This window comes from Scyliorhinus canicula, chromosome 16 (genome assembly GCF_902713615.1).
Source record: "Scyliorhinus canicula chromosome 16, sScyCan1.1, whole genome shotgun sequence".
NCBI lineage: Eukaryota > Metazoa > Chordata > Chondrichthyes > Carcharhiniformes > Scyliorhinidae > Scyliorhinus > Scyliorhinus canicula.
In genome coordinates this window covers 140,929,332-140,941,901 of record NC_052161.1, presented here as the reverse complement: position 1 = coordinate 140,941,901, position 12,570 = coordinate 140,929,332, and the positions used below count along the sequence as shown (strand labels likewise).

At 44.3% G+C, this 12,570-nt stretch overlaps 1 protein-coding gene across 24 annotated transcripts in view; it reads left to right on the top strand.

The window, feature by feature from the left end:
• The window catches only part of cdk11b (cyclin-dependent kinase 11B), a 64,972-nt gene that overhangs the window by 35,827 nt on the left and 16,575 nt on the right, over nt 1-12,570 (top strand). For 22 of the 24 annotated variants that reach the window (XM_038773942.1, XM_038773930.1, XM_038773941.1 and 19 more), the window contains 6 exons: nt 1,502-1,624; nt 4,662-4,757; nt 7,976-8,065; nt 8,345-8,410; nt 8,506-8,687; nt 9,850-9,940. In XM_038773942.1, the coding sequence (XP_038629870.1) occupies nt 1,502-1,624; nt 4,662-4,757; nt 7,976-8,065; nt 8,345-8,410; nt 8,506-8,687; nt 9,850-9,940 (648 nt within the window). The remainder of the gene's footprint in view (nt 1-1,501; nt 1,625-4,661; nt 4,758-7,975; nt 8,066-8,344; nt 8,411-8,505; nt 8,688-9,849; nt 9,941-12,570) is intronic. The other 2 variants (XM_038773932.1, XM_038773946.1) reach the window with 1 other exon arrangement.

Genomic DNA, 12,570 nt, shown 5'->3' with positions numbered 1-12,570 from the left:
AACACAATTTGACCCTCTTGCAATCAAACAGTCGTCTTTATGAATAACTTTTTTAAGTTACCAATTTATTGCCATGACTCATTTTTGCTCAGGAGGCTCTTTCCTGCCCTCCTACCTCATTGAAATTCATGTTTAATACTGTGGACAAGGTTTGGACAAGCCTGATCAATATGACGAGGTATTAAAAAAGCAGAATAATTATACTCCAGACTGTTCAGTGTGCCCGCCTTCACATTGCTCTCAAACCCCAAATACTCTGTACTTGCGACTCCAAAACATCGCCTGATCACTCCCAGTTCACTGCCATAGAAACCCTGAGGGATGTATCTCTGACCTTCAGGCTGGATTACTCCAACCAGCACCAGGATTTTTACATTAGGATGTTGTATGCAAAGGTTTGATTTTTAATGGGTGTTCTGATTTGAAACTGGGATGTGGGCATCGCTGGCTGCGCCAGTATTTATTGCCCATCCCTAATTTCCTTGAACTGAGAGGTTTGCTTGGCCATTTCAGTGGGCTGTACGAGTCAACTACATTTGTTGTGCGTTCTGGTGTCACGTGTAGGCCAGGCCGGGTAAGGACGGCAGATTTCCTTCCCTAAAGGACGTTAGTGAACCAGATGGGTTTTTACAACAGTCGTTGACGGTTGTCATGGCCGCCATTACTGAGACTGCTTTATATTCCGGATTTATTAACTAAATCTGAATTCCACCAGTTGCCATGGTGGGATTTGAACCCGGGTCTGGAGACCATTGGCCTGGGCCTGTGGATCACTACTTTGGCTTGTTTTCCTGTACTGCTGCAACATGAGTGCTATGGGACAGGTGACCATGGGCAAGTTGTGGATTATGTAGCTGAGAAACCGTTGTGAAACCCAGCAGATATTCACTGTGAAATGCAGACATAAATTAAGGATCTTGTGTTTCACTGTAAGAGTTTCTCAATAGGGGTGGGATGTGCGTAGTGGTTAGCACTGGGACTGCGGCACTGAGGACCCGGGTTCAAATCCCGGTAGCCCTAGGTCATTGTCCGTGCGCAGTTTGCACATTCTCCCCATGTCTGCGTGGGTTTCATCCCCACAACCCAAAGATATGCAAGGTAAATGGACTGGCCACGCTGAATTGCCCCTTAAATTGGAAAAAAAATAATTGGGTACTCTAAATTTTAGGGGAAAAAATAGTTTCACAATGGTTCAGTAGTGATTGATGCATTGTTCAGTTTGAGCAGTTTAAAACTTAGAATGTAACATGTTTCATCTGGTTTTACATTCCAACTGCGTCTTTATCGATCGAGAAATAAGAACTGTTGATCCATCTTCCAGCTGCAACGGGTGTAGAATATGGGGTTAAGACCTAGACAGCTGCCACTTAACACCCTGGAAGAGTGTGCAGTGACACGCATAGCATTTAAAGCTTCCCTTTTCCAAAATGTAGCCTTTTAACTGTTTTAATGCTTGGCCATTTTGTTGAATTGGATTTGACTTTTTTTCCTGTTTCTTCAGCCATGATGCACCACAGAGGGTCGAAGGTGGGATACGGTGAAAAGTTAAAACCACACCACAGAAGTCATAGCCCAATGTGGTGCCACACAGAGAGGATTGAAGTTGGGGTTGGAAGAAAAATTGGTATGGTCATCAAATGATTGATTTCACACTGAGGATAAATCTCAAATGACACGTTTTACGTAGGAACATAGGACCAAGAGTAGGACATTAAGTCTGTCTTAACCTGCTTCGCCATTCAATTAGGTCAGGCCTGTCCAACATTTTTGCTCAAGGGCCACATTTCGATGTTTTTCTCACTCGGGTCGATAGCATATTTCAGAAAGGTAAAGTTTGGCACAACAACATACTGAATTTTGAAAAGTTTGAGGGTTTAAGGAAATTGCTGAATAAACATAACTCTATGTCAGAGCAAGAACTGTTGAGTTTTTTTTTTAAAAAGAGCAATAAAAACAACCGGAATGTTAGAGGGTCGGTGTATGTGGGTATGTGGTGGTGAGAGTGAGTGAGAAAAGTGAGGACGGTAGACTCTCATTCACTCACTCCATCACTCGTTCCCACTCCATACCCACAGACATGGTCACTCAGTTACTCCCAGAGACACAGTCACTCCTTGCGTGCACGCACACGCGCGCGCACAATCAGGATCAATCCCACCCACCACACTTGGCCTGTCCATGCCTCCTGGGAGCCTCCTTGAATCCTCATCAAAACTTGGGTTTCCTAGTTTAGTGTAGTCAGCAAAGTTAGGAATGGTCCCCATATCCAAATTCTTTATATTGATTGTGAACAGCTGTGGTCCCAGCACTGATCCTTGTGGTGTACACTAACAGCCTGCCATCGTTCATGGGATGTGGGCGTCGTTGGGCTGGGCCAGCAGTTGTTGCCCTTTAATTGAGTGGTTTGCTCGGCCATTTCAGAGAGCATTTAAGAGTCAAACACATCGCTGTGGTTCTGGTGTCGCGTATAGGCCAGACCAGGTAAGGAGGGCAGATTTCCTTCCCTAAAGAACATTAGTGAACCAGATGTTTTTTTTTACGACAATCGACAATGGTTTCATGGTCATCATTGGACGTTTAATTCCAGATTTTTATTGAATTGAAATTTCACCATCTGCCATGGTGGGATTCGAAACCGGGTTCCCAGAGAATTAGCTCGGGTCTCTGGATCACTCGACCAGTGACAATACTACCTCCCCGTGATCTATTTATTCCCACTCTCTGCTCTCGTCTGATAACCAATTCTCAATTCATACTAACAGGTTGAGTATCCCTTATTCAAAATTCGAAAAGCTCTTAAATCCGCACTTTTTTCTCAACCCCGAAATCATGTTTCTGGTATAAAAAAGACATGATGTTCACCTGAGATCTGCTAGCTATGCAGCATTTCACAACTATACCTATACAGGTATTCCAAAATCCGAAAAAGTCCGGAATCCGAGATGTTCTTGGACCCAAGCATTTTGAATAAGGGATGCTCAACCTGCATATATTCCCCCCCAATTTCATGTGTTTTGATTTTATTTACTAACCTCTTGTGTGGGACCTTATCAGAAGCCTTCTGAAAATCCAAACCACCTATTCTCCATGTTGCCTGAACAATATGGATAATCCTATCCAAATTTGGTGTACTGGCTTGACCGCTATGACACTGACTTGACAGCAGAAATGAAGCCTGAAAGACCTGTGACACAGACTGAGTTGCTGAATCATGCTGTGGATCTTGCTTCTACCACACACTGTGTAGTATTGATGCATACTTGAATATTTTAAATAGTATTTTATCTGTTCCTGATGGAAGATTTGTTTTGTGCAAACATGTCGATTATAAATTGAGAAGTAGAACATGGGAAAGTTTAAATTGGAAACCTGTCTCCAGCTTTGATCAAGTTGGGATGAAATTATGACTAGGCTGTTCCATGCCACCTTTACAAGGAAAGTCACAGCTGCTAAATATTCAAAGTACACCTCTGCCTATTAAAATTAACAATTCCTGGGCAGCACGGTGGCGCAGTGGGTTAGCCCTGTTGCTTCACAGCGCCGAGGTCCCAGGTTTGATCCCGGCTCTGGGTCACTGTCTGTGTGGAGTTTGCACATTCTCCTCGTGTTTGCGTGGGTTTCGCCCCCACAACCCAAAGATGTGCAGGTTAGGTAGATTGGCTACGCTAAATTGCCCCTTAATTGGAAAAAATTAATTGGGTGTACTAAATTTATTTTTTTTTAAATAAAAAAAATTAACAATTCCAGTTACACCATAAGAATTTAAATGACGTCACGTACCTCGTCTGCTATTAAAGCTAATATTTTGTACACACAGGAGTTCCATGTAGTCTTGATTTTTATGAATATAACAATCCAGCATCGAGTTATAAACTCATGAAAAGGTTGGAAAAATTAAGGCTTGTCAAGCTTGTTTCATTCAATGAGCTCTGCAATATCCTATACTCATTCGTCGCTAACAACATTAATTCCAGGGAACGGTAAAATAATAATAATCTTTATTAGTGTATGCTTAAATTAACACTGCAGTGAAGTTACTGTGAAAATCCCCTAGTCGCCACACTCTGGCACCTGTTCGGGTACACAGAGGGAGAATTCAGAATGTACAAAATACCTAACAGCACGTCTTTCGGGACTTGTGGGAGGAAACCGGAGCACCTGGAGGAAATCCACGCAGACATGGGGAGAACGTACAGACTCCGCACAGACAGTGACCCAGGCCGGGAATCGAACCCGGGTCCCAGGCACTGTGAAGTAACAGTGCTAACCACTACACTGAATTTGGAGGGTGAATCTTCTGGGACATTCCTCTCTGATTCCCTAAGATAAGTCAAGATCCCCCATATTGCAGTTGCCTGGGACTCATCACTTGCCTTAAACAACTGAAATGAATTCAAGAAGCTGATAGTAATTCAAACTGGAGGGGGGGTGGGGGCTAGTGGAATTGGAAAATAGTGGTGAGCAGAAGAACAAGGGGCAATGTAGTGAAGAGAAAAAGGGGGGTTATGAAATCAATAGCGACAAGAAGAGAGACAGAGAAAAGGGAAACAAAAAGGGCAATTTAAATATTTAAGGAAACATTTTCCAGTGGAGAGCTAATGAATGATACGAGTAGCAATTCCTTTTGTAAATCTTTCTGTTCTGTTTGTGTTTCTGTGCAGTGATGGAGGAGAGATATGAAGAAAAAGACCCACTGTCTGATTTGCAGGACATAAGTGACAGTGAAAGAAAGACAACATCTGGTGAATCTTCCTCAGGTATTAGCGATATTCTGGCCTTTCTAATACTAAGGCACAAGCATTAGGCTGTAAATACTTTAATAAATTTGTTCTTCCTGAATCACGCGGCTCCAGACCTCATTGCACCCGTGGTGTAATCATGAACAAAACACCTGAATTCAAGAGGTGAGGTGCGTGTGACTGCCCTTGACTTCAAGGCAACATTTGACCGAGCGTGGCATCAAGGAGCTAAATTGAAGTCTCTGAGAATTGGAAGGATATCCATCTACTGGCACAAAAATACCTGTCACAGAAATAGATGCTTGAAATTGTTGGGAGTTCAGTCATCTCAATCGCAGGACATCATTGCAAGAGTTCCTCAGGGTGGTGTCCTAGGCCCAGCCATCTTCAGCTGTTTCAGTGTCAGACGTGTGGATATTAGCTGATGGCTTTCACATTGTTTGACTCCCGGCTCCTCGGATAATCATACAATCTGTACTCATGCAGCAAGACCTGGACAACTTTCAAGCTTGGGCGGATTAATGGCAGAATAATGTTTATGCCACGCAAGTGCCAGGCAAAGACCATCTTCAACAAGAGAGTGTCTAACCATCTCCCCTTAACATTCAACGGAAATAACATCACTGAATCTGAATCTCCGCACTCCTCCACCATCAACATTCCGGGGGTTGCCATTAACCAAATCTGATCGGCACCAGCCATATTAATAATGTGACGACAGGAGCAGGTCAGATGCTGGAATTCTGTGTCTGAGTAACTCGCCTCCTAATGAACATAGGAAATAGCAGGAGTAGACCATTCAGCTCCTCCAGCCTTCTCCATTTAACTATCACGGCTGATCATCTACCTAATATCTAGAAAGAAAGGGCAGCACGGTGGCACAGTGGTTAGCACTGCTGCCTCACGGTGCCGAGATCCCAGGTTCAATCCCGGCTCTGTGTGGAGTTTGCACATTCTCCCCGTGGTGTGGGTTTTGCCCCCACAACCCAAAAAAGATATGCAGGGTAGGTGAATTGGACATGCTAAAATTGCCCCTTAATTGGAAAAAAATGAATTGGGTACTCAAAATTTTGATGGGGGGGGGGGAGAATTTAGAAAAATCTATTGATCTTTTGGCTCAAGTCTTTCCGCCATCTACAATAGACAAGACAGGAGTGTGATGCGATGCTCTCGCTTGTATGAGTGAGTGCAGCTCCAACAACACTCTGGAAGCTGAACACCATCCAACACAAAAGTATCCTGCTTGCTTGGCGCCCCATCAATCGCCTTCAAAAATCCACTTCCTCCACCACTGGTGCACCATGGCAGCAGCATTCTGCACCGTCAGCATCTCGCCAGGGCTTCTTCCACAGCGTATTCCACACCCACAACTTCTACCACCTAGAAGAACAGAGTTGGAAGTTGAACAGGGACACAGCCATCTGCAAGTTCCGCTTCATCACAGCTTGCAGGGGGCACGGTGTTTTGTGTTGGATGGTGTTCAACTTCCAGAGTGTTGTTGGAGCTGCACTCACTCATACAAGCACGGTGGCCTAGTGGTTAGCACAACCGCCTCACGGCGCTGAGGTCCATGGTTCGATCCCGGCTCTGGGTCACTGTCCGTGTGGAGTTTGCACATTCTCCCCGTGTCTGCGTGGGTTTCGCCCCCACAACCCAAAAATGTGCAGGGTAGGTGGATTGGCCACGCTAAAATTGCCCCTTAATTGGAAAAAATAATTGGGTAATCTAAATTTATAAAAAAAAAAATCACAGCTTGCTGACTTAGGAATCTATAGCGGTTCCTTCATTCTTGTTGGATTGAAATCCTGGAGCAGCCCTCCTAACAGCAGAGTGCAAGTATGTACAAGGACCGCAGAGGTTCTAGAACACAACCCTTTTTTTAAATTTAGAGTACCCAATTCATTTTTTTCCAATTAAGGGGCAATTTTAGCATGGCCAATCCATCTACACTGCACATCCTTTTTTCTGTCGTGGGGGCAAAGCCCATGCATGCACAGGGAGAATGTGCAAATTCCACACGGACAGTGACCCAGAGCCGTCTAGAACACAACTCTGCATCATCACTGGAGGTGGGTTTGGCCAATTAATATTGTCTGTGCCCAAATCCCATGAACAAATAAAAACAATATCTTACAATGGCAAGCAGCGATGTATTCATCTGTCACATTGGATACCTGTAGTTTTGCCATGCTAATATATAGCATCTTCGAGCTCATCAGGAAAAAAAAGGCTGTGTGGTATTGTTATTGAACCTGATACCAAACGTGCAGCAAGGTTTATGTGGGAATGCCGTCTATAAACTCAAACATAATGTGAGACACAGGCATATGATGTTTTCTCTTGTTTACTGTTTTTCCCTAGAATGGATGTGAAGAATGAAACTTAATAATGCCAATCTTTATTATTGTCACAATTGGGCTCACATTAACACTGCAAATAAGTTACTGTGAAAATCCCCATGTCGCCACATTCCGGCCTCTTCGGGTAGACAGAGGGAGAATTCAGAATGTCCAATTCACCTAATAAGCACGTCTTTCAGGACTTGTGGGAGGAAACTGGAGCACCCGGAGGAAACCCATGCAAACACAGGGAGAACGTGCAGACTCTGCACAGACAGTGAACCAAGCCCGGGTCCCTGGCATGGGGAGCATCTTGCATCCATGTGGCGACTAGGGTCTTTTCACAGTAACTTAATTGAAGCCTACTTGTGATAATAAGCAATTATTATTATTATTAAGATTGTACTTGCAGCATTTCAACAGTGGAAAGCTATAAGGAAGGATAAATAAATAGATAAAGAAGGATAATTCCTAGGTGGATAAATCCTCCCTCGCTTCTCTGCACGTTTTTTGAGTTACAGAACCTTTCAACTGGGGAGTAATGCATGATGTGATTACTCTAAATGGAGAAGCCAAAATAAGTTTGAAAATCAGGAATGATTTTCATCCCAGGAAATTGTTGCATCACTTAATTAAACCATGAATATTAATTTATTTTAGTTGCTACACTGCTGAGCTCAGTGTGTCATCCAAGCCTGTTTTCCCACCATTCTGTCAGAATTGAATCCTAATCTCCTTCAGTGGCTGTGCTATGCAGAAGGATGTACAGAGTATATTTAAGCACAGTACTTTTTATTATGTAATTATCTAAAACTGTTGCTTTTAAAAAGATCTCTTTATTGTGGCGCATCCTTTATGGCCTAATGTTCTGTCTATGTTCCTGAATTTCTTTAATAGGGTCTGCAACTGCCTCTGAGGAAGAAAGCAGCAGCGAGGGATCGGAAGAGTCTCCGACTGCGTCTGAGGGTGAATCTGAACAATCCGTTGGTGAGGATTAAATTATTTTTCTCAAATCCTGGTCCATGACCTTTAGAACCAATAGAACAGCTGAACCTCGGTAATGAACAGCTGTGTGTGGGTACAAAGTCCCCTCCTCTCCGAGTGGCGACGTGTATCCAGATACAAATCAAACAACTCCTCTGTCCTTAACTGCTCCAAATAGAGAGGCCCAGAATGTGCATCTTAGAATCTTGGGTGAAGTAAATAGTTGAAGGATTTAGATTTGAGCTGCTTTTTAGTTGAAGTGTTTGTTTTTCTCTGATTTAGGGGAAATTACTGAAGAGGAAGATCAGAGTGATGAAGAAAGGCAGAATGGAAATCATATCCAAATAGGTAAATGCTGCTTCTACATCGTTTCCAGTGCAAAGCCTCATTTGTCATTTATGTTTATATCGGTTGTTTGTATTTCCTGATACTGAACATGTTAGTTACAGAGTCAAAGTTTGATCATGATTCAGAAGAGAGTGTGGAGGAGGATGAGGAGGAGATGGAGGACGAGGAAAGTCCAATCTCCAACACTCCCACTGAGGGAGAGTATGTTCCTGATTCCCCACCTGTTTCACCTGTTGAGTTGAAGAAGGAGCTGCCACAGTATTTACCCGCTCTTCAGGTACATAACCAGAATCTTTGTGAGAACTTTGGGCAAACCGTCTAAAATTCTGAGTGGAATTGCGCACTAAGGTTACTCTTCGGTTTCTCCAAACAAAAAGCAAAATGATTAAAATATCAAAGTGCACAGCAATCTTACAGCAAAGTAGGACGGCGCGATGGTGCAGTGGTTAGCACTGCTGCCTCACGACGCTGAGGACCCAGGTTCGATCCCGGCCCCGGGTCACTGTCCGTGTGGAGTTTGCGCGTTCTTCCCGTTTCTGCGTGGGTCTCACCCCCACAACCCAAAGATGTGCAGGTTAGGTGGATTGGCCACACTAAAATTACCCCTTAATTTGAAGAAAGAATTGGATACCCTTAAATTTTGAAGAAAAAAGAACTGCGAGAGGTAACCCAAATATTTCATGGATCTTTGCAGATTCAATGGAACAATGTCATTACACTAAATACAGCCTGGTCCAGCATGAGGGGGTTCAGAAAGGATGAAAAAAACATGTTGACACCAGATCTAAACATTTTTAATTTGCAATTTTCCTTGGCTCATAAAGGATATGCTGCCAATATTGATGCATGCTTCCAACATTGATCGTCTGCAGGAGTGCTTTTTAATTCTTGCTCAGATTCTCATGTGATTCTTCTTGCCCCACCTCAAGATGCGTTATTTCCTCCAAATATCATTGTGTGTCCTGTTTATGCATTGGGGAGTGTCAGTGACCAGGTCCCTCTTACTATCCAATAAAGCCAATACTCTCTCAAAATAAAAATATAACATAATATTAATCTTTATTGTCAGAAGTAGGCTTACATTAACACTGCAATGAAGTTACTGTGAAAATCCCCTAATCGCCACACTCTGGCCCCTATTTGGGTACACAGAGAGAATTCAGAATGTTCAATTCAGCTAACGTCTTTCAGGACTTGTGGGAGGAAACCGGAGCACCCGGAGGAAACCCACGCAGACACGGGGAGAACGTGCAGACTCTGCACAGACACTGTCCCAAGCCGGGAATCGAACCTAGGACCCTGGCGCTGTGAAGCAACAGTACTAATCACTGTGATACCGTGCTGCCCTATGTATTTATGCAACACACCTCATGTGAAATGTACGAAAGCAGCACCCATCCATACTGTTGTAATTAATTATAATTTGACTTTGTTTTAAGGGTTGCCGCAGTGTAGAAGAATTTCAGTGTCTTAACAGAATTGAAGAAGGAACATATGGTGTGGTTTATAGAGCTAAAGACAAAAAGACCGGTGAGTAATCATTTCAACATAGCAGGAAACTAGCTACCTGCAGCCCAAACCATATTCTTCCTCCAATTTCGGACACTTCAATATTTAGTTCAGTTTAATGTATTGCACAACCTGAAATGTGAAAAAGCCAGCAGTGGCAGCTGTAGGTTCTGGATTACTTGAAGATAAAATAAAAATAACCTTTATTGTCACAAGTAGGCTTACATTAACACTGCAACGAAGTTACTGCGAAAAGCCCCTAGTCACCACATTCCGGCGCCTGTTCGGGTACACAGAGGGAGAATTCAGAATTCTCAGCTGGTACGGTAATTGAACCCGTGCTGCTGGCCTTGTTCTGCATCACAAACCAGCTGTCTAGCCCACTGAGCTAAACCAGCGCTGCCTCCTGTTCGGGTGGAGATCAACCTCTCCACCACGTGCCCTGGTGTGGCGGGAGGACCTGCTGGAATTCTTGAAGCTTGAAAAGGTCAAATTTGAACTGAGGGGAAGGATGGAGAGGTTCTACAATTCATGGGCATTATTCATTAAGCACTTTCGAGAACCGGATCATATCGAACATTAGAGGGACGGCTGAGAGGGTTGGGGGGAGAGGGACTGTACGTGTTAATGGTGACTGTGGGTGATTCCTGATTCCTTTTTGTCATTTGTTTATGTTAATATGCGGGCTGCTATTTGGGGGTTTGATGGGAGGATGGGATCGTTGTTATTGATGTTGGGATTGACATTACAGTCGTTACTGATTATTGTTTATTGTTGGGGGTAAATTTGGGAGAAAATGTGAAAAAGGAGAATAAAAAATATTTATAAAAAACCCCCCAAAAAAACAGCCCTGATGTTCATCAGGTTAATGTAAAGGTTGTTAGAGTCCTCTGCCTAGAGCTGGTGATGGGGTACTCTCATATTTTGTATGGAATGTTTTTAAATTCATTAATAGAATGTAGACGTCACCATTTATTTTACATCTCTAGTTGTCCTGAGAAGGTGAGGATTCTGGTTCTTTGTAGAAATCTGATGCTAGGTCATTTCATTAACATTAAAGCACATTGGTTGAGACTGGAGCCATATGAGGCCAGACTGGGCAAGGACAACGAAGCTCTTTCCTCCATAAAGATTATTTTAACAAAATCATTAGGATGTGAACATCACTAGCAATGTCAGCATTTATTGCCTGTCCCTAATTGCGCTTCAACATTCAGAGGGCATTTAAGAGTCAACTACATTGCTATGGGTCTCGAGCCACATGTAGGCCAGGCTGGGTAACCACAGCAGATTTCCTTTCCTGAAGGGGACATTAATGAATCAGATGGGTTTTTATAGGAGTTTAGAGTACAGCTGACTGGAAGCAGAGTCGGAGGGCGGAGGTCCAGTTGGTCCACGGGGCAGCTAATTCTGTAAAGTAAGAGGGGATGGAGGCTAGGGCAGTTGCATGCTCCTCCTGTAGGATGTGGGTGGTGAGGGATACCACTGGTGTCCCCGCTGACTATACCTGCGGGAAGTGCACCCAACTCCAGCTCCTCAGAGACCGTGTTAAGGAACTGGAGCTGGATGAACTTCGGATCATCCGGGAGGCAGAGGGGGTTATCGAGAAGAGTTACAGGGAGGTAGCCACACCCAAGGTACTGGACAAGAGTAGCTGGGTTACAGTCAGGGGAAAGAAAACTAACAGGCAGACAGTGCAGGGATCCCTCGTGGCCGTTCCCCTTCAAAACAAGTATACCGTTTTGGATGCTGTTGGGAGGGGATGACCTACCAGGGAAGGCCCCAGTGGCCAAGTCTCTGGCACTGAGTCTGGCTCTGGGGCTCAGAAGAGCATAGAAAAGCAATAGTAATAGGAGATTCAATGGTTAGGGGAATAGATAGGAGATTCTGTGGTCGCGAGCGATACTCCCGAAAGGTATGTTGCCTCCCGGGTGCCAGGGCCAGGGATGTCTCGGATCGTGTCTTCAGGATCCTGAAGGGGGAGGGTGAGCAGCCAGAAGTCGTGGTGCACATTGGTACCAACGACGTAGGTAGGAAAAAGGGTGTGGAGGTAATAAACAAGTTTAGGGAGTTAGGCTGGAAGTTAAAGGCCAGGACAGACAGAGTTATCATCTCTGGTTCGTTGCCGGTGCCACGTGATAGCGAGGCTAGGAATAGGGAGAGAGTGCAGTTGAACACGTGGCTGCAGGAATGGTGTAGGAGGGAGGGCTTCAGGTATTTGGATAATTGGAGCGCATTCTGGGGAAGGTGGGACCTGTACAAGCAGGACGGGTTGCATCTGAACCAGAGGGGCACCAATATCCTGGGGGGGAGGTTTTCTAGTACTCTTCGGGAGAGTTTAAACTAATTTGGCAGGGGAATGGGAACCGGATTTGTAGTCCACAACTAAGGAAGCCGATATTCAAGACGCCAAAGCACGTAGTGATGCAGTGGGGAAGGTAACACTGACAAAGGAGAGTACTTGCAGGGAAGGAGATGGGTAGATGGGTTGAAGTGTGTATACTTTAATGCAAGAAGCATCAGGAATAAGGTGGGTGAACTTAAGGCATGGATCGGTACTTGGGACTACGATGTGGTGGCCATCACGGAAACTTGGATAGAAGAGGGGCAGAAATGGTTGTTGGTGGTCCCTGGTTATAGATGTTTCAACA